This window comes from Geotrypetes seraphini, chromosome 1 (genome assembly GCF_902459505.1).
Source record: "Geotrypetes seraphini chromosome 1, aGeoSer1.1, whole genome shotgun sequence".
Lineage (NCBI taxonomy): Eukaryota > Metazoa > Chordata > Amphibia > Gymnophiona > Dermophiidae > Geotrypetes > Geotrypetes seraphini.
In genome coordinates, this window is record NC_047084.1 from 480,682,378 (window position 1) to 480,701,468 (window position 19,091).

At 43.3% G+C, this 19,091-nt stretch overlaps 2 protein-coding genes across 3 annotated transcripts in view; one reads left to right on the forward strand and one right to left on the reverse strand.

Annotated features, from left to right (window-relative positions):
- SPATA6L (spermatogenesis associated 6 like) overlaps nucleotides 1–8,000 on the reverse strand; it is a 200,189-nt gene extending 192,189 nt beyond the window's left edge. Inside the window, exon 1 of one of the 2 annotated variants that reach the window (XM_033925524.1) lies at nucleotides 7,579–8,000. In XM_033925524.1, coding sequence (XP_033781415.1) covers nucleotides 7,579–7,620 — 42 coding nt within the window. In that variant the 5' untranslated portion in view covers nucleotides 7,621–8,000. Of the gene's footprint in view, nucleotides 1–7,357; nucleotides 7,526–7,578 lie in introns of those variants that run through there. The other variant, XM_033925515.1, reaches the window with a different exon arrangement.
- A 118-nt stretch (nucleotides 8,001–8,118) lies between these two features.
- The window catches only part of CDC37L1 (cell division cycle 37 like 1), a 56,312-nt gene continuing 45,339 nt past the window's right edge, over nucleotides 8,119–19,091 (forward strand). Inside the window, exon 1 of the mRNA XM_033925556.1 lies at nucleotides 8,119–8,271. The gene's annotated coding sequence lies outside the window, so the exon portion shown is untranslated. The remainder of the gene's footprint in view (nucleotides 8,272–19,091) is intronic.

Here is a 19,091-nt window from a genome sequence, read left to right on the forward strand (position 1 = left end):
GGGATAAATAAATATCCGGGCAACGCCGGGTAATCAGCTAGTATAATAATAATAATAATAACTTTATTCTTTTATACCACCATAACCAAAAGTTCTAGGCGGTTTACACTAAAAAGAGCTGGACAATTAGCGAAATACAGTAAAAAATACAAATATTTGTAAAATAGAATATCAATAATAAAACTCACTAAGTAATAAACTTATCGAACAAAGTGGTCTTAATTAATGTCCATAAACTGCAATAGGATAACATAGCTTGCTGAATACATTCACCTAACCAAGATTGTTGCCTACCAGCTTAAAATGCTAGGGTCCTATCTAAGAAGGTCTTATATCTACACCCATTAATTTTTGGATAAGCAAATAAGTAGAAGTTTCTAGTTTCTCTTGATGGTCTATGCAACACAAAATGAGGAAAAAGGTAAGCTGGAGACAATCCCGATATTAGCTTAAAGCAGATACAGGAAAATTTGAAATACTCTTGCCTCCAAAGGCAGCCAATGAAGTAAACAATAATATGGACTAATATGGTCATTCTTTTTTGAACCAAAAATCAATCGAACAGCTGTATTCTGAATTATCCTTAATTTCCTTAGAATTTTTTGGGTGCTTCTAAATAGATGATGTTACAATAGTTTAAAATTGATAAAACTAATGCCTGCACCAATAGTCTGAATGATAAAGGATCAAAATATTTTTTTGTGATTCTTAATTTCCACAATGTAAAAAAACATTTTTGTACCACTAAGTTCATGTGTTCTGCTAGTATTAAATGTTGGTCTAATGCTACTCCCATAATTTTGATAGATTTAATAACTGGGTAGTCATGACCATTAAGATGAAGCAATGAGTTTGTTATTTTGTCATTGGGACTAGCCAAGAAAAGTTTGGTCTTTTCCGTATTGAGTTTCAGTTTGAAATTAATCGTCCACTGTTCTATCTGAGTCATAATAGAAGATATCTGGTTTAAAATTTCAGTGGTAAAATTATTTAGAGGGATTAAAATAGAAATGTCATCTACATATATATAAAATTTTACATTTAAATTCTGTAATAAATGTCCTAAAGGGGAAATGTAGATGTTGCATAACGTAGGCGATATCGGAGAACTTTGGGGCACACCAGATGGGTTGCTCCATGAATGAGAATAGTTACCGTCACAAATCACTTGATAAGATTTTTTCTTCAAAAAACCTTGAAACTAGTTCCAGACCCTTCCTGAAAGTCCTATTATGTCTAAACAACACAACAATATTTCATGATCTACTAGATCAAAGGCAGTACTAAAATCTAGCTGAAGAATTAAGGCACTAGTGCCTTTGCTAAATAGACCATGAAGATAATCAAGCATTGAAGTTAAGATGGGGCGGGTGTTATATTCAAGTTCTCTGTCTTGCACCCAAGCCTTCCTTTCCTCCCTCCTTCCTTCCCTTCCTACCCAGCCCCGATACCCACTACAGGCCTGCCTGAAGCCTTGGTGGCTCAGTGAGTTGGGACAGGAGAAATCACCATAGCCTTAGGCACCTGGGCCAATCAGGGCCTTAGACCTCCTTCGTGGTGCACCCTGTGATGGAATGGGAGTGGCCTAAGATTCAAATTGAGCCAATCAGAATCTTAGGCATCTGAGCCAATCAGGGCCTTAGGCCCCTCCCCAGTGCATCCCAGAATGCACCGGGAAGGGGAAGGTCCACCATTCTGAAGAGGCAGACCTGCCAGTTGGAAGGAGTGGGCATCCCTCCAGCCGGCCATCCTTCATCAAAGGTACAGGAAGTAGGGGGTGGTCTTAGCGGTGCAGGGTGGGTGTCTGGATGTTTGGGGAGGTTTAAGCTTCAGGGAGTGTCGCCAGTTGGTGGGGTATCAGGGGTTCCAGGGAGCTTTAGGGGATGGCAGCAGGAGGGAGTGGGGATCCATCCTGCTGAGCAACTGGGTGTCAAGGCTTCCGGGCGGGTGTCAAGGCTTCCGGGCGGGTGGCGGCAGGAGGGAGTGGGCGTATCTCTCCTGCCACGATACTTTCTGAGAGGGCATCGGGAGTTCAGGGGGATCCTTTGCTGCACCCACTCAGCTGATTGCAGTAGGTGTATCTTCCCCCCCCCTCCTAGATCAGCTGTGATTGCAGGACTGAGGCTTGCTGGCTCAGCTGATCAGGGATTCCTTTGCTGCAATCTGCTGAGGTGGCAACGTCTACTTTTAAGTTTTAGAAATGTAGGCCAACATTTTGATGGCCTACATTTCAGGTGTCTGTCGCGACCCTAGGGAGATGCCTAGGGCTACTTAAACTCACCCAAGGCTATTTCTGGGCAAAACCACACGCCCTGCCTTGGGCGAACTTTAAGTGTCCCTAGGTGTTTCTCTGCACCTGCGACAAACACCTACAGAATAGGCAGCCTGCCTTGTTTTTTGTTGGGTTTTTTTTACGTGCATCCCGAATGGATGCCATATGGTGGTAGAATGCCTACCAGCACTTACAATCAGGATGCTCATTTATAGAATGAGCTCCAAAAGGTCTAGAAAAAAGTTGGAACAACTGTATTGAGTTAAAAAGAGGCTATGTTGAAAAATAAATGAATTTTCACCAAAAAATGTTATTTTCTTGATCAGGCCTGAAACTTTTCAATTGACCCTATTATGACAGCAGCAGATATGTCAACAACCACTGAAATTTGTTAAATGTCTTTGTGATTTATAATTATCTGACAAGGAAAAGAGTGCTACTGGAGCTGTAGACTTCTTTGATTTTTTTGTCCACTGCAAAATGCCACTTTCTAGCAGCCAAATCTGAAACAAAGGATGCGGTTGAGCATTACCTGGAAAAAGGAGTGTCCCGAGCCAGAAATGCGCCCTGTGAAACATGCCCCCTTCAGTTCCTTTCCCACCCATTGATTCACAGCCAAGAAGGGAAGGCAATGGACAGGGCTCAATTTTGGAGCCGCTGCATTCCTTGCACCCTGAGCAGCCACACTGCCTGCACATAACTTGCTATGGCCCTGCCTGGAATGTTCAGACACTTCCATAAACAGCTTGCTTACATTTCCAAAAGTGGCAAAAGCTTTTATCAAGTTCAATGCTGCACTGTCCATTGGTGAAGTAGTAGACCAGTTATTTAGTTGCTCAGGACAAATTTTAAACCCATAACGGGTACTCTCTAATGATGTAGTGAGAGGAGAAGAGTGAGTACAAAAGAAAAGAAATGTGCACTGGGGATTAGATAAAAAATAGAAGACTCGGGAAAGAGTAAGATGGGAAAATGGGAGAGCTAGAAGAAGGTGGAAAGTTGATAGGTAGGTGAAAAGTAAAAAGAAGGAGCTTAAAGACTGGAGAGTGAGAAAAAAGGTAAAATTTTACTGGACATAGAGGCAGAATAGAAAGGGGGAAAAAAGGCTAAATATGTCAGAGGCAGAGGTAGTGAGGGAATCAAACAAACAAAAGGGTTAAAGAGAAATAACAAATGGATAGCAGATGCTGAAAAGAGCAGAAGACAGGCAGGAAAGCAGAAAAGAGAAACGTGTACTAACGACTGAAAAAATAAATTTTCCAGATAACAAAGGTAGAAAAAAGTACTGTGTTTTGAATTTAATGGCTGGAATATGTTACTTTTAGGAAATGTGCACCATGGATATCTTTATATTTCCAGTCCAAGAAGAAATGCATCTCTGTTTTTATTTCTCAAGTATTGCAGTACATAGGAGTCAGAAAGTGGGGGGAGCGGGCACAGGGTTCATGGCCTCAACAAAATTGGCAGAACTTTGGAAGAGTCATTTATAGCTCTCTGACTCCCCCACCTACTGCCTCCCCAGTTGCTGTAATTTCAAATCTTTAGGCAACTGGCGGCGGCAATGAAGGGAGCCTGCCGCCAATGACCTGCTCCTGAAGTCACCATTCTGCAGCGACTTCCTCTTTCCACATAGGTGGGAATGTGCAGAATGATGACTTTCTAACTTCATTGTTGCCATTGGTTGCCCAGAGTTTTGAAATTACAGCAGCCAGGGAGTCGGGGGCTGGAGGAGTCATGCCCCTAACCCCCCCTGCCGCAGACATTTGGGGGGATTCGGAGATTCCGACAGGAGGGAGTGGGCATCCCTCCTGGCCGAATTCGTGGTTGGGGGATGGGTTTCCTGCTGCGGCTGCTAAACTGATCGTGGCAAGGAGATTCCATTGCTGCGATCAGTTAAGTGGCAGCGTCTATTTGAAATGTAGACCAGCATTTTGCTGGCCTACATTTAAGGCACCTATCGTGGCCCTAGGGAGATGCCTAGGGTCACCTAAGCTCATCGCCTAAGGTCACTTCTGGGCAAAACCACACCCATGCCCAGCCTTGGGCGAGCTTAAGCAACCCTACTCGTTTCCCTTGGCTTGCGAAAATGCCTACAGTGTAGGCAACCTGACTCAGGGTTTTTAATGTGTGTCCCACTTGGCTGGTTAAACAGCGGTAGGACACCTACCACCACCTACAATTGGGATGCCGTTTATAGAATTTGGTCCAGTATAGCCCCATCCCGGGTTGGTTCCATTACTAACTGCTAGAACAGTTCTCCTTGTGGGGAATCCAGGATTTCCTTACTTCTAGGAGATCCCGCAATCAACATCTGGCATATTAAAATCTCCTCTTAGTAGTACTTCATTTTTTTACATCCCCCTCCAATAACTTTCATACCCCTAATCTGAACCCCCTCCCCAACGGTGCAGGGATGGGGACAGAGCTTGCAGGAATGGGGTAAGGACAGGGGCAGAGCCCATCATACACACTAATAATGACAATTTTTAATAGTCAGCAACAGACCACCTTTTTGGTTGGAGGGGCCAAACTAACCAATGCCCAGCCATGTCCCATGCTATTTAGTTGCTGATGCCATGTTGTGCACATATTGGCAGTGGTGGTGGCAACAGTGACCCACTTCACCCTGTTGTTTATGGCTGGACATGCTGAAACAAACAGATGCACTCCTTTATGTCCTTATACAGTACATATTTTACAAGAGGTTCTACACTTGGCAGAGCTATGAATGTTGCAACATGTATTATTTATTTATTTTTATAGCCTGTCCTCCCCAGGAGCCCAGAACGCATGTCTCAATTTCTACCACAATGTCTATGTAAAACACAAAGTCATACAATACTATTTGTGACATCATTCATGATTCAGCAACAAAAAGGGCCCACTTTCACAATGAAAACATTTCTTTACAGTAATATTTTTGGAGGGTTCGGTAGTTTTCTCTTCCTTCTTTACTGAGTTTCTATTTCAGTTGGAATCTGGTATCATGCAACTTTGCAAGTGCCCAGGATTTTTCACAACCAGGGCCAATCTGAGGATATATGATACCCTAGGTGAACCATCATCCATGCACCCTCCCCCAAGGGTGGCTCAAAGCCCTATCCCATAGTTCTGCATCTCTTTTCCCTTCCCTACTTTCCCCAGATAGCCAGCATCTCTCCTTCTCCTCTCTACTCACCATACAGTCCAGCATCTCGCCTTCCCTTCCTTAAGGGAAGATTATCTTATTTATAGATTTAAAAGCAAGTTGAAATGCTTTCTTTTAAAATATACTTTTAACTGCTAACTTTTTTAGAACTTCATTGCCATTTTAATCTCAGCCAGATTTTTAGTTGATGTTATTTCTTCCCCTATCGTTTTTTCCTTATTCGTCTCATTGACTGCCACATATTGTATTACCTCCCCCATTTCCCTTTTGGGTTTGTTTATGTCTAATAATTGGTCTATGTTAATGATGTTGTCTCCTCGTATTCAGAAATGTATTATGTGCTTTTAGACTTGTTCATCGCTTTGTATTAAGATTAAGCGATTTATCAAATTTTAATAAAACTTGATTCTCCAAAGTTGCTAGTGTCTCTTCCTTTCCCTATCCCCAAAGGTCTCCAGCTTGGTCCCTTTGTCCCCTTTGCCCCAAATGTTCAGCATCTCGCCTTCCCTACCACATCTCCGAAGTGTCCTGCATCTCCCCATTCCCTTATCACCACTCCAGAATCGAAGCCAAGTCTTCACATGAATCAACAGCCAGCCTTGGAAACATTTCTAAAGGTGTATTTTACATAAGTGTGGGATGAAAATAATGTTTACAGTGTGAACAATTATAGACAATGGAATATTGTCAGCTGTATCTGACTTTACCATACCAGAGTATGGCCCTCTTTTACAAAGGTGCACTAAGCGTTTTAGCGCTTGTTTAACGCGCACTAAATCAATGCATGCGCTAACCGCTAACACGCCCACAGGATAACATACATGCGTTAGTGTTTAGCACGTGATTAGTGCTCGCTAATATTTATCATGCGCTAAAAAGCATAGTGCACCTTTGTAAAAGAGGGCCAAGCTTATTTTCGCTAAAGGCAAGTTCGACCACGTCTCCCCACTCCTGTCCAAACTTCACTGGCTCCCAGTTCACTCCAGAGTCCTCTTTAAATATGCCTGTTTAGCTTTCAAGATCTTACATGGCATCCTCCCTCCCGTTATCCCACTCTTCTGGAACTCCTCTAACCCTAATTCCACTAGATCCTCCCAAAAACTGAAATTATCATTCCCCTCTGCAAAAGGTATATCCCGCGTAGGAAAACTTGGATCATCCCTCCCCTTTAGAACCACAGAACTCTGTAATAACCTCACATCCCCGCTCAGAAAATCAAGCTCCCTCCAATCCTTCCGCAAACACCTGAAAACTTGGCTCTTTTCAAAAATCTAACACCTCCCGCTCTTTGGTACCCTGTCCCTCTTTATCTTTTTCTAGCTCCTTTCCTATAACCCTTCATTGTAGCTCCTTTTCAACCTAATCCTGTAAACTGTGCCGAGCTCTACGCTTGTGGAGATGGTGCGGTATACAAACCTAAGGTTTAGTTTAGTTATGTTTTTTGTTTTTAAGTAAGTACTCTGTTTAAAAAAAATCTCATTTCTTTTTTTTTTTCTTTGAATATTTTTGAATATTTGAATATCTTTGAATATTTAATATCTTTGAATATTTTTTTCAGTTTTTCATAGTCTGGTAGCAGTATAGAAATTAATAGTAGAAGTAGTAGTGCATGTCATTATCTAGATGGCAGCCTTGTGATAAAAGTTCAAGTTGGTAGAACAATACATAAATTTTCTAATTTGCCAAACCTGGAACAACTATTCTGAATATTTTTTAGGAAAAAATATTTTATAAATACTAAGGTCTTCTCAGTAAATTTTTTTTTTAAATTGAGTTTAAAAGCAAATGCGATCTTAAGAATTGTGTTTAACTACACACTGACGTGTCCGACCTTCGCTGGTCTCACCAAAATGTAAATCCCGACCCTCAGCCAGGGTGGGTTACACAGGATGCGCAGGGAGATGGGGAGAGGGAGGGATGCAACAGGCGGCTCTTACCGCCTGAATGTGCAGATCCACCACCACTTTCAAAGGCATATCTGCAGCATCTCCCCGGCGCCCGCGCCGAGCCTCATAGGCAGGTTGGCGACTGCAGTCTCATCGGAGCTACCGGCGGCAGACTGCGCTCTCGGGCTCCTGGTGCCGCTCTGGGCTGTGGCGGGAGATGGGAAGCGTCACGTTGCCATGGAGAATCAAACATTCTAACCTTTGACACTTACGTGCGCGTCGTCGCGTGGGGGCGGTGTAGAGGCCCGATACATTCATCTCAGCTGGGGGCTTATGATGTGCCACGTGTCGTCACAGTTTGATAGTACAGTATAGTCTGATGCTACGTTAGCCATTTGAATGTGTGGATATAAAGAAAAATTATATAAGATGCTACTTTAAACACATTCATACTTTTTTTTTATTAACAAAGAAAGAAAAGTTACACAAAGCACAAAATTTATTGGACGAATAACACTTTCAGACCATGCCGCGAACTTGCAGACAGCTTTGTCTGGACGGATGGGTGAGATGGGAGACCGCACCCGTCCTCCTAAGGCAAGGCCTGAACGGGGGAGGGAGCAGGGCAATAACCCAGGGATCCCAATGCTACCACTAGAAGGCGCAAGTGTGCTTCAAGCTGGAGGAAAAACACAGCCAGCGTTATGCCTTCGAGTCCAATGCCCCAGCATGTTCAACTCAAGTGAAGTGACGGCACACATAAGAGCCAGTTGCAAAGCAACGGAAACATCCACTGCGCAGCTGCCGCCGGAAGCAGGAGGAAGGGAGGGCTGCGCACGCCAGGGCGTCAGTGTGCGACTCGTAGCCACGGGGGCGTGGCCGCGCGTGCGCCCCGTTCGTGAGGTCGGCAAAGTGGGGACACGGAGGGAGAGGCGACTCCGGAGCTCGTAGCGGGGAGCTTTCAGGTATCACCGGCCATGGGGGGGGGGGGGGGGGGGGATGGGAGAAAGTGACAGATGGGAGGGATCAGCGCAAGGTTTGGAGGACGGAAACATGGTCCGTCCTCGGTACTTTATGCTGTTTCTTTTTGTTATTTATTTATTTTTTATACATCGCCCTGTTCTTGCAGTTAGATAAAATAGGATGGGGGATCGGGCTGTGAGAGTTATCTGATGGGTGAGCTTTTAGTTTAGAACATGTCTGTCTGAAGGACGAATTTGTGTGACTTTTTTTTTTTATTATTAGTCTGGTTTATTACTGTCGATAACTGGGAGGGGGTTTTTCATTTGCTTTATGTTTAATTTATAGAATCTGCCGGAATGCATTCCTGTTTTCTTCCTTCGTTATTCTCGTTAGAGGGTTTCTTTGCTTCCCATAGTTCAGAATTTCTTGCTGGTGTTAAATCTTGCGATCTTGTTTAGCATTAAGGTCTTCCTCTTGGGTTTATATGCAGACCCCAATGTACCATTAGAATTGGTTTTAATTTTCAAAATTTTATATTTTTGCATTTTTTTAAATTATAATGTTGATATCTTTTCTATGTTCATTTATTGTATGAATGTAATTGTGTAACATATTCTGGGCATTATCGAGAGAGCGGTCTAAATACATGAATGAATAAATAAATAAACAAATCGTTTTCCTCAGTCTGAATTAGCTTTACCCAAAGTGTACATAAGCACTGGGAGCATCACATACAGGCAATCCCCGAATTACAGATGCCCAACTTAAGTACGACTCCTACTTAAGAACGCAGTCGTGGCTTTCATTTGATTTCGCTGAGCAGTATTTCCAGTGGCATAGACTCCCACACTTCTGTAGCAGATTCAGGAATGATGCATAACCACATTAACAGTGTGTGGTTGTGCATGCTGTATCTTAAAGGGAGCACTGGTAGGGATAAAGAAAAATCTATTATCTTTATACCGTTACCAAGTTTTCTAGTTGTTTTTATTTTTTTTTAAACAACAACCATTATAACCTCCCTATTTGTTTTTCCCTTTTATGTTTCTTCTTCTCTTCTATCAAAAATTGTAACTATTCCCCCTCTTAACCACACATGTCTTGTATGTTTTACCCACAAAATTATTTTCAACTTATGTTTACACTCAGTTTTTAAGTGTGTTAAATTTTAACTAACAACAAATTTGTTTTTATGTCACCATTAATATTGTGCTTGTTTCATTTATTAATATATGTTAATATTATTGTACATCGCCTAGCAATTTAAATAGGCGATTCATCAAGAATAAATAAACTTGAAACTTGAAACTTGACAGTTGGGCCTTTGGTCAGCTGGGGCAAAGATGAGCAGCAAGAATCTTAAAATCTACAAGTTCTGAGTTACATACAAATCCAACTTAAGAACAGCTTTAAAAACCTAACTTGTTCTTAACCCAGGAACTGCCTGTACCTATTTGAAAGTCCTGCTGAGACACTCTGATTTGGTATAGATTTTCCCCATTTAAAGTAGCGTGGTTCTTGTATTTTGTCCACTTGAATATAAAATTGAAGTGATCCAAGAAATAGCATTTTCCATTTAAAATGATTAGATGGATTAGAATTGATATGAAAGGAGCTATGGATTTCTTAACTCACTGCCAGCTGTAAAATTCCATGACCCATTACCTCCTGATCACTCTAACAAAGTAGTGGCTAAGTATTTTCAACAGTGGTCCATAGTAGATATTTATACTCAGCAATTTCTTCTTAAAATTGTGATGGTATACACCAAATAGTTCTCTAACAGTTCAAATAGATTTACACTAGCTAATTAGGAAAACTTTTTTTATCTAAAAAATCTCAAGTAGGCCACAATCCAATGTCAGGTGAACTGCATTGGGCTCACTTGCCACAAGTTGGATGCTCTAAAGGTTGCCACCCTCTGGGGGGGGGGGCACAAAACCTTTACAATGTAGAACTGGCAATTATAAGGATTAACATAAGTTGCCATACTGAATTGGACCAAAGTTCTATTTAGCCCCATATCCTAATTCTAATAGTGGCTAGTTCAGTTCACAAATACCAGGCAGAACCTTAAATAGCTGCAATAATCCATACTACTTAGGGTCTATTTTAATAACTGTTGATGGATTTTATCTCCAGGAATATAACTGCTTTACCACATTCTCTGGCATCAAGTTTGACAGCTTAACTATGCATTTTGTGCATTGTTATACAATTGGCCTATTAAGTCCAAACATGCCCCTACCTATATCTCAGGGTGCCTTCTTTTTATCGTGTGACTCCTAATTATTAGGTACACCATTACAGAATATACATAGACTGAAATGAGCATAATATTCAATTAGCATTGGTTATCAGCCCTGATTATTCAGTTAAGTTGTGCGCACAAGGTGCACACGATTTGGGTTCTATATATAGAATTTGGAAGTTAGTGAAAAAATGTTTTCTTTATTTTAAATCTATTACTGTGTAATTTCATAGTTTATGCCCTAGTCTTTGAATAGTTTGAATGAATAAACAATTCAGGATTTTATTGATCTCCTCTCAGATGTCTCTTCCAAGCAAGAAGAGCTCTGATCTCTTTAGCCTTTCATTATAAGAGAGTTGTTCCATCCACTTACTGATTTTGAACTCCTTTATCTGTACATTTTCTAATGTCACTGCATCTTTTGAGATGTGGTAACCAGAACTGCACACAGTTCTTCAAGATACGATTGTACTATGCAGTGATAGAGAGGCATTATGATATTCTTTGTTTTATTGCCCCCAGGTACAAAAACAGATTGTGAGCCTACTAGGGACAGAGAAAGTACCTGAATAAAGGGCCTGATTCTCTAAAGGACACCGGTCTCAGCGGCCATTGATTGCATGCCAATCATGCATCAGCATTCTGTAGAGAATCGTGTCTACTTTTACTAACAGATGCCTTTAAATGTAGGCCAGCATTTACAGGTCTACATTCAAGGCATCTGTCTTGAGCCTATGGAGATGCGTAGGGACGCTTACGGATGCCTAAGGCCACTACCAAAAGTTCTAGGCAGTTCACATTAAGAAGCCGCTGGACAATCAGCGGAATATATACAATCAATAAATCCATTCAGTTAGTTCTAAACAAGAATTATCTTAATTACATCAGACTACATCAGTTAAGTAATGAATTTACCAAAAAGGGTAGTTTTAACTAGTTTCTGAAAAGAACAATAAGACGTGGCCTGGTAAATACATTTACCCAACCAAGATTGTAGTTTACCTGCTTGAAATGCTAAAGTTTTATCTAAAAAAGTCTTGTATCCACAACCGTTTATCTTGGGATAGGTGAATGGATAGTTTTTTGTAACAGGTTATAAAGTTCAAAATGAGGTAAAAGGTAAGTTGGAGACAATCCTGATATCAGTTTAAAGCAGATACAGGAAAACTTAAACAGAACTCTTGCCTCCAATGGCACCCAGTGCAGAAGATGGTAGTGGGGACTGACATTTTCATTTTTATTTAAACCAAAGATTAGTTGGACTGCTGCATTTTGGACTATCCTAACTAAGTCTTCTCACGATTTTCTCGGGGGATCCCAAATAGATGATATTACAGTAATCCAAGATAGATAAAATCAATGATTGTACCAGTAATCTAAATGCTCCTTGGTCAAAATATTTTTTTATGGTTTGCAATTTCCATAGTACAAAAAAAACATTTTTTTCTCCACTAGACCTGTGTGTTTGTCCAAAGTTAATTGGTGGTCTAATGTAGCTCCCAAGATCTTGATGGAACTAGTTATTGGATGATCATATCCATTGAGGTGTAAAACCGTGTCGGTTATTTTATCATTGGGACTGTCCAGAAAGAATTTAGTCTTTTTTGTATTACGTTTCAGCCTAAATTTAGTAGTCCAATGTTCAATTTGGGTCATAATGAGCGAGATATGATTTATGACTTCATTGGTTAAATTATTTAGAGGGATCAGTATAGAAATATCGTCCGCGTAAATATAGAATTTGAGATTTAGCTTCCATAATAAGTGACCAAGTGAGGAAATATAGATGTTAAATAAAGTTGGTGACAGAGGGAAGCCCTGGGGTACACCACATGGATTATTCCATGAGTGAGAATATTTACTGTCGTTAACCACTTGGTAAGATCGCTGTGGCTAGGCTAGTTGCGGGTAAGTTGATCAGAGTTTATTCTTTCCACTCCTTCTTGGTTCATATAGGTGGAAGAGTGGACTGGAAGTTGGATCAGCTACCTCAGTGCCTGAGGTTGCCATGGTATCTCCTTGGGACTCTGGAGAAGACACTTGTCACTTCGTGGCATTCTTCTTGACTTTCGTCAGAAGTTTGCTTCCTGTGGGAGCCCTATGGACGTTGTGCTTTAAGAGGGCTGCAGTTAGAGGGGGAGTCTTCACTTGTCATGTTTCCAGGCTTGATGCCCTAGAACCTTGCTAGGAGAGGGGGGTCTGGTCTGCGGCGGTGCTCATGGGTTTTGCCATCAGCTAAGGACAATTGCTAGACATGATGATTTCATTCCACAGGAGGTTATTTGGGGCTTGGTGATCACGATAGGAGGCTGCTTTGCACTCATTCTATTCGTGGAGGGGCACTGTAGCTGAGACTTCCTCAGCGGGGTGCTCTAGGCGAGGATTGCTCCTGCTCATATGTGCTATGGGAGTTAGCCTCTGCATGATCATGGTATACATACTCTCTGGAATTTTGTATCTCCTTGGACGTGTGCTGCAGGGCAGGATTTGGGGATGGGGGATTTCAAGTTTGCTTGTTTATTTCCCTCCCTACGTTTGGGACTGCTTTGGTACATCCCACTAGTCTCTGGATAACAAGGAAGGTAAAATTATGTCCTTTCCTGATAATTTTCACTCCTTTAGTCACAGCAGGTGAATCCAGCTTCCCACCCTGTTGCGGCGTTTGTCACTCTCAGGTGCGGTTTGGGCATGCTTTTTGGCTGAAATTGTATTCTCGATTTTAAAACATCAATGGTTCGGGTAGCGCATGTGAGAGAAAGTTTAATATGTCTCAAATGTTTCATTCCTTTTATGTGCTTTATTTCAACTGCTTTGAATAGACCTATACTGGTTTGGAGTTAATATTCAACTGCCCTGCCATGATCTGCACCTAGTGCCCCCTCCTTCACTCCCTGCCCTGCCAGGCTCTGCACCCTGTCTTCCCTCCCTCACTGCCCTGTATCATCTCTCTCCCGTTGCTTTGAAGGCCTTCACTGGGCCTGCTGTAGGACCTGGTGGTCCAGTGGTAGGCCGAGATATGAGGGCATAAGAACATAACAATAGCCTTACTGGGTCAAACCAATGGTCCATGAAGCCCAGTAGCCCGTTCTCACAGTGGCCAATCCAGGTCACTAGTACCTGGCCAAAATCCATGGAGTACCTGGCCATCTCCTGTCCCAGCTGAATCCCCCAAAACCCCCGTGCATCCTCCGACTCCTCAGTGGCCTCGCAGTGGGCAGGACAAGAGGAATCCTGTCTGCATCCTGTGCCTGCCAAAATTGACAACCACACCTCCGTCCCACCTCCCCCATGTACTTTTCGGGTTCCTGGTAACCAGCTGGTGCACAGAGCAGGAGCGATCTTCCTGCCCTCTTGCTCCGTTCAAGCCCATTTGCTGCTTATGAGTTGAGCATCTGTAGAGATGTTACCATACAGAACTACAAAGAGCTTCTGTGAGGTGTTACAATACATGGGCTGTATACTGAAGGAGCTCTGTGGTGATGTTACAATACAGAATTATTAATAGCATCATAATTATGCCATAGTCAATCATCCTACTTATGTTACTGGCACATTGATCATTTTACTTATATGCACACGTTTATATCAAATCAATCGTCCTACATATATACACATATACCGTGTTTCCCCGAAAATAAGCCCTAGCATGATTTTTAAAGATGTTCCTAATATAAGCCCTACCCCAAAAATAAGCCCTAGTTAAGATTGACCCCTAAAGCTCCCCCCGAATGTCCCCAACACTCCCCAACCCCATCCCTGACACTAGTGCTGCCCATTTCACTGAAAAAATTGGACTCATTGATTCAACGACCCTCGCTCTGCTGAGATCTGATTTACCTCCACTCCGAGGCTTCCTAAAGCAGCAGCAGCGCTCTGAATGGGCTGCTTGATGGTCTTCCCCGCCAGGGCCTTCCCTCTGCCGTGTCACTGATGACACCATCAGTGATGTGGCAGAGAGAAGGCCCGTTGGGGAAGGCCGTGAAGCAGCCTGTTCAGAGCACTAGCGCTGCATCTGTTTTGGGAGGCCTCGGAGGTACAGTATATCAGTCTCATGGTGGGAGGATCAGTGGGGTTCTGCTGCACAGGGGAATGGGAGGGAGGGATAGAAAGATGCTGCACAAAGGGATGGGTGAGAGGGGAGGAAAGATGCTGCATGTTGGGGGGGGGAGAAAGGAAAGAAGAAGAATTGGGGTGGAGGAAAGGAAAGGAGAGATGATTGTTATACATGAAAAAAAATAAGACATCCCCCCCCAAAATAAGCCCTAATGCGTTTATTGGGGCAAAAATTAATGTATGACCCGGTCTTACTAGGTTTACTGTTGCAGCTAAATACACTATACTGTATTTACATACTTCCTAAGGTGCACAGGTTGACATCCCTTCACTTAGGTGTTTAGGGGTTCATGGTCCTTGTTGCCTGAGGGCCCAGAACACTGTCAGTCCACCCCTAGGTATTAGTGTTTATCCCAGGACAAGCAAGCAGCATATTCTCACATGTGGGTGACGTCATCCACGGAGCCCGGATGTGGACAGCTTCGCAAGCAGATTTGCTTGTAGAACTTCAGAAAGTTCACGACTGCCGCACTGCGCATGCACGAGTGCCTTCCCGCTCAGCGTAGAGCGCATCTCTCCTCAGTTTTCCGCGGAGCCGAGAAGTCCTATTTTGACGCTCTGCACTAGTTCTTGTAAACCGTGTCGAGCTCCATTCTCATGGAGATGATGCGGTATATAAACTTAAGGTTTAGATTAGATTAGATTAGATTGAGTTCTCTCACCGCGGCTCGTGTTTTATTTCTTTTCAGGATCACTGTGTATTTCTTGCGCGTTTTGTCAAAAAAAAAAAAACCCTTTATTTTTTTTTCTTTCAGTCATAGCGGGGCCTGCCTTTCGGCCTCAGCCAGCAGGTTTCGACTTAGCTGCGGCTATCTTTCCATTTATGTCCCGGCCAGTCACAAGCTTCAAGAAGTGTAGCTGGTGCCAGCGCGCGATCTCCCTCACTGACCCACATCGGTGGTGTATTCAGTGTTTGGGACCTGCAGTCCAGCCTGAGCACTTAGCAGTATCACAAGGAGTCGAGTCCTTGGCTGTATTCGAGCTGATCCTCCTCACTCTATACAAGGAGTCGAGTCCTTGGGAGTGCCTTGAGAGGATTCCTCACACTCTATGCAACGAGTCAAGTCTTTGTGAGTGTCTCGTCTGGAGCATAAGCACACTATTCAAGGAATCAAGTCCTTGTCAGTGCCTTGAGATGCCTCGACACCAGGTGTTCAATCCCTTTTAGTGTTTCAATCTCGATCTCCAGCTTCTAGCCCTCCCTCCTCGTATAAGGCATCGCCCTTCCCGAGGCATAGGGCAAAGAATCCTTGACTTTTTCAAGACCTGCCTGGTTCGAGGTACGGTTCTCCACATCAGTCAAGGCATTCATTGAGACATAGATTCTCTTCTCGAGACAAGACTCGTCTCTCCAGACTCTTTGAGACCTCCAACTCCGGAGTCGAGGACACCACTTCCAGATACTGCTGCTGCTGCTTCTCCTGCGAGAGATTCTATCTATTCTCTCAGTGAGTCATCTATAACTGCATATTCAGTCCTCAGATATCAGTACTCCAGAGAAGTTTCACCCTCGTTCTCTGCCTTGCAAGGCACCTCGAGGTCACCTTCTTCTTCTCGAGGTCAGCCATCCTTGGAGCAGATATCCTTTTCTTCTTTCCTACGTCAAATGAGTAAGGAACTCAATATTACTTTGGATTCTGATTCCAAATACTCTCAGGAGTATTTAGAAGAAATGGGTATGTCTCATCCTCCTGCGGAGTCTCTCAAATTACCCATTAATACACTTATTTCTCAAACCTTCAAGAAAAACCTGGAGATACCTTATTCCATTCCTGCTGTCCCAGGGAAGCTGGAGTCTTGTTATAGGATGGTCCACTGCAAGGGCTTCAAGAAATCTCAGTTATCCCATCAGTCCCTTCTTGTGGAGTCCTCGCTGAAAAAGACCAATCCTGCCAAAGTTTATGCCACTGTCACTCCTGGAAGAGAGGGCAGGACCATGGACAAATTTGGCCGCCGGTTGTATCAAAATTCTCTCATGGCAACTAGAGTTTTAAATTACAACTTTGTTTTCATTTCTTATTTCAAGCATTTGGTTGACACACTGCCTGAATATTTCAAATATATTCCTCAACATCATCTTCCAGGATTTCAGCAGACGATCACCACTTTGACTCAACTCCTCATGCATCTCCTTCAATCTTACTATGAAGCATATGAGCTTTCCTCAAGTGTCGCTGCCTTCTCAGTAGCGATGCGCAGGCTAGCCTGGCTCCACACTATAGATATGAACCCCACTCTTCAAGATTGCCTCACCAACATCCCTTGCCAGGGCAATGAATTGTTTGATGACTCCATAAAGGCAGCTACTAAACGATTGTCTGAACATGAAAAATCGTTTGCTTCCATCACTCGTCCTAAGCTGAAGCCTTCCACTTCTAAAGGCTTCAGACCTCGTCCATCTTATCAGAGGCGTTTTCCACAGAGAGCAGCTCCTTATACTAAACTAAACTAAACTAAGCCTTTGGTTTATATACCACATCTTCTCCACTGAAGTGGAGCTCGACACGGTTTACAGAGTTTAAAAAATATGGGAAGAGAGAAGAGAAAGAGCATAAAAAGAGGGGATGTAATCAGGAGAAGAGATTATTATATGCTAGAGAAAAGCCAGGTTTTCAGTTGTTTTTGGAATAGTTGGAGGGAGTCCAGGTTCCGCAGCGGGACAATGAGGTCGTTCCAGAGGCCGGTGATTTTGGAGAGGAGGGATCTACCCAGTTTACCTGCGTGGAGGATGCCGTGTAGAGAGGGGAAGGATAGTTTATGTCTGTGGGCAGATCTGGTGGTAGTTGGTGTCGGGGCGAGGAAGGATAGAGGGATTAGGGGCGGAAGGATGCCGTGAATGATCTTGAAAGCCAGGCAGGAGCATTTGAAATGAATTCTGGAAAGTACTGGGAGCCAGTGAAGATTGGTAAGTAGAGGGGAGACGTGGTCGTATTTGCGTTTAGCAAAAATCAGCTTAGCCGCAGTGTTCTGGATAAGCTGGAGTCTGCGAAGACTTTTTTTCGTTAGGCCTAAGTAGATGGCGTTACAATAATCGAGTTTGGATAGGATGATGGATTGTACAAGGACGGTGAAATGCTTTTGGTGAAAATAGGATCTAACTTTCCTCAGCATGTGGAGGTTGAAAAAACAAGATTTTACCAGGGAATTCAGGTGATCGTTGAGGGAAAGAGCACCTCCTAAGAAACAACCACAACAGCAGCAGAGGCAACAGAAACCTCAGACTCCTGCTGCGCCTAAGGCCTCTCAGCCTTTTTGAACATTTAATACAGAGCATAACCTCCATCGTTCTGCCTCTGTCCTCTCCCCTTCCCAGTGGAGGTTATCTCCATCATTTTTACCACCGCTTGGAGACCATTACATCAGATCTCTGGGTGCTGTCCATCATCAGGAAAGGATACTCTCTTCATTTCATCCAGGTTCCTCCAGATCTGCCTCCAAAAGAGTATCCTTCCAATCCATCCCAGACCGCACTTCTTCTTCAGGAAGCTCAAGCTCTGCTTCGTCTCCATGCCATCGAGGAGGTTCCGCTGGAACAGCAGAGCAGGGGGTTTTACTCCTGTTACTTCCTAGTTCCAAAGAAGACGGGCGACCTGCGGCCTGTTTTGGACCTCGGAGCCCTCAACAAATTTCTTGTCAGAGAGAAATTTTGGATGCTGTCTCTGGCATCTCTATACCCCCTTCTAAATCAGAACGATTGGTTATGTTCTCTAGATCTCAAAGAGGCTTACACTCACATTCCCATTCATCCAGCCTCTCGAGAATTCCTCAGATTTTGGGTGGGGAATCTGTATTTTCAGTACAGAGTGCTACCTTTCAGCCTTCAAGAGTGTTTACCAAGTGCCTCATGGTAATGGCAGCAGCTCTGTGGAACCATGGTCTCTAGGTGTTACCATACCTGGACGACTGGCTCATCAAGGATTCAACATCTCAAGGGGTTATTCTAGCGATTCAACGGACTACATGGTTCCTCCAAAGTTTGGGATTCAAAATCAAGTTTCCCAAATCCCAGCTACAGCCCTCTCTATCTTTGCACTTCATCGGAGCTGTTCTAGACACTGTCCGGCTCAAAGCATTCCTTCCTCAAAAACGTCAGGATGCTCTCATTCATCTCTGCCACAAAGGGTCTTCCTTGACTACAATTTCAGCAAGACACATGATGGTTCTCCCGGGTCACATGGCTTCTACAGTTCACGTGACTCCTTTTGCCAGACTTCACCTCAGAATTCCTCAATGGATCCTGGCATCTCAGTGGCGCAGGCTTACGACCCATTCTCTCAACGCATCAGAGTGACTCCTTCATTGAGACAATCTCTCCAATGGTGGATGCTCTCTTCCAATCTCTCCAGAGGTTTACTGTTTCAAACACCTCATCATCAGAAGGTCCTCACGACAGATTCTTCGACCTACGCATGGGGAGCTTATCTCGACAGTCTCCGTACTCAAGGCCATTGGTCCAGT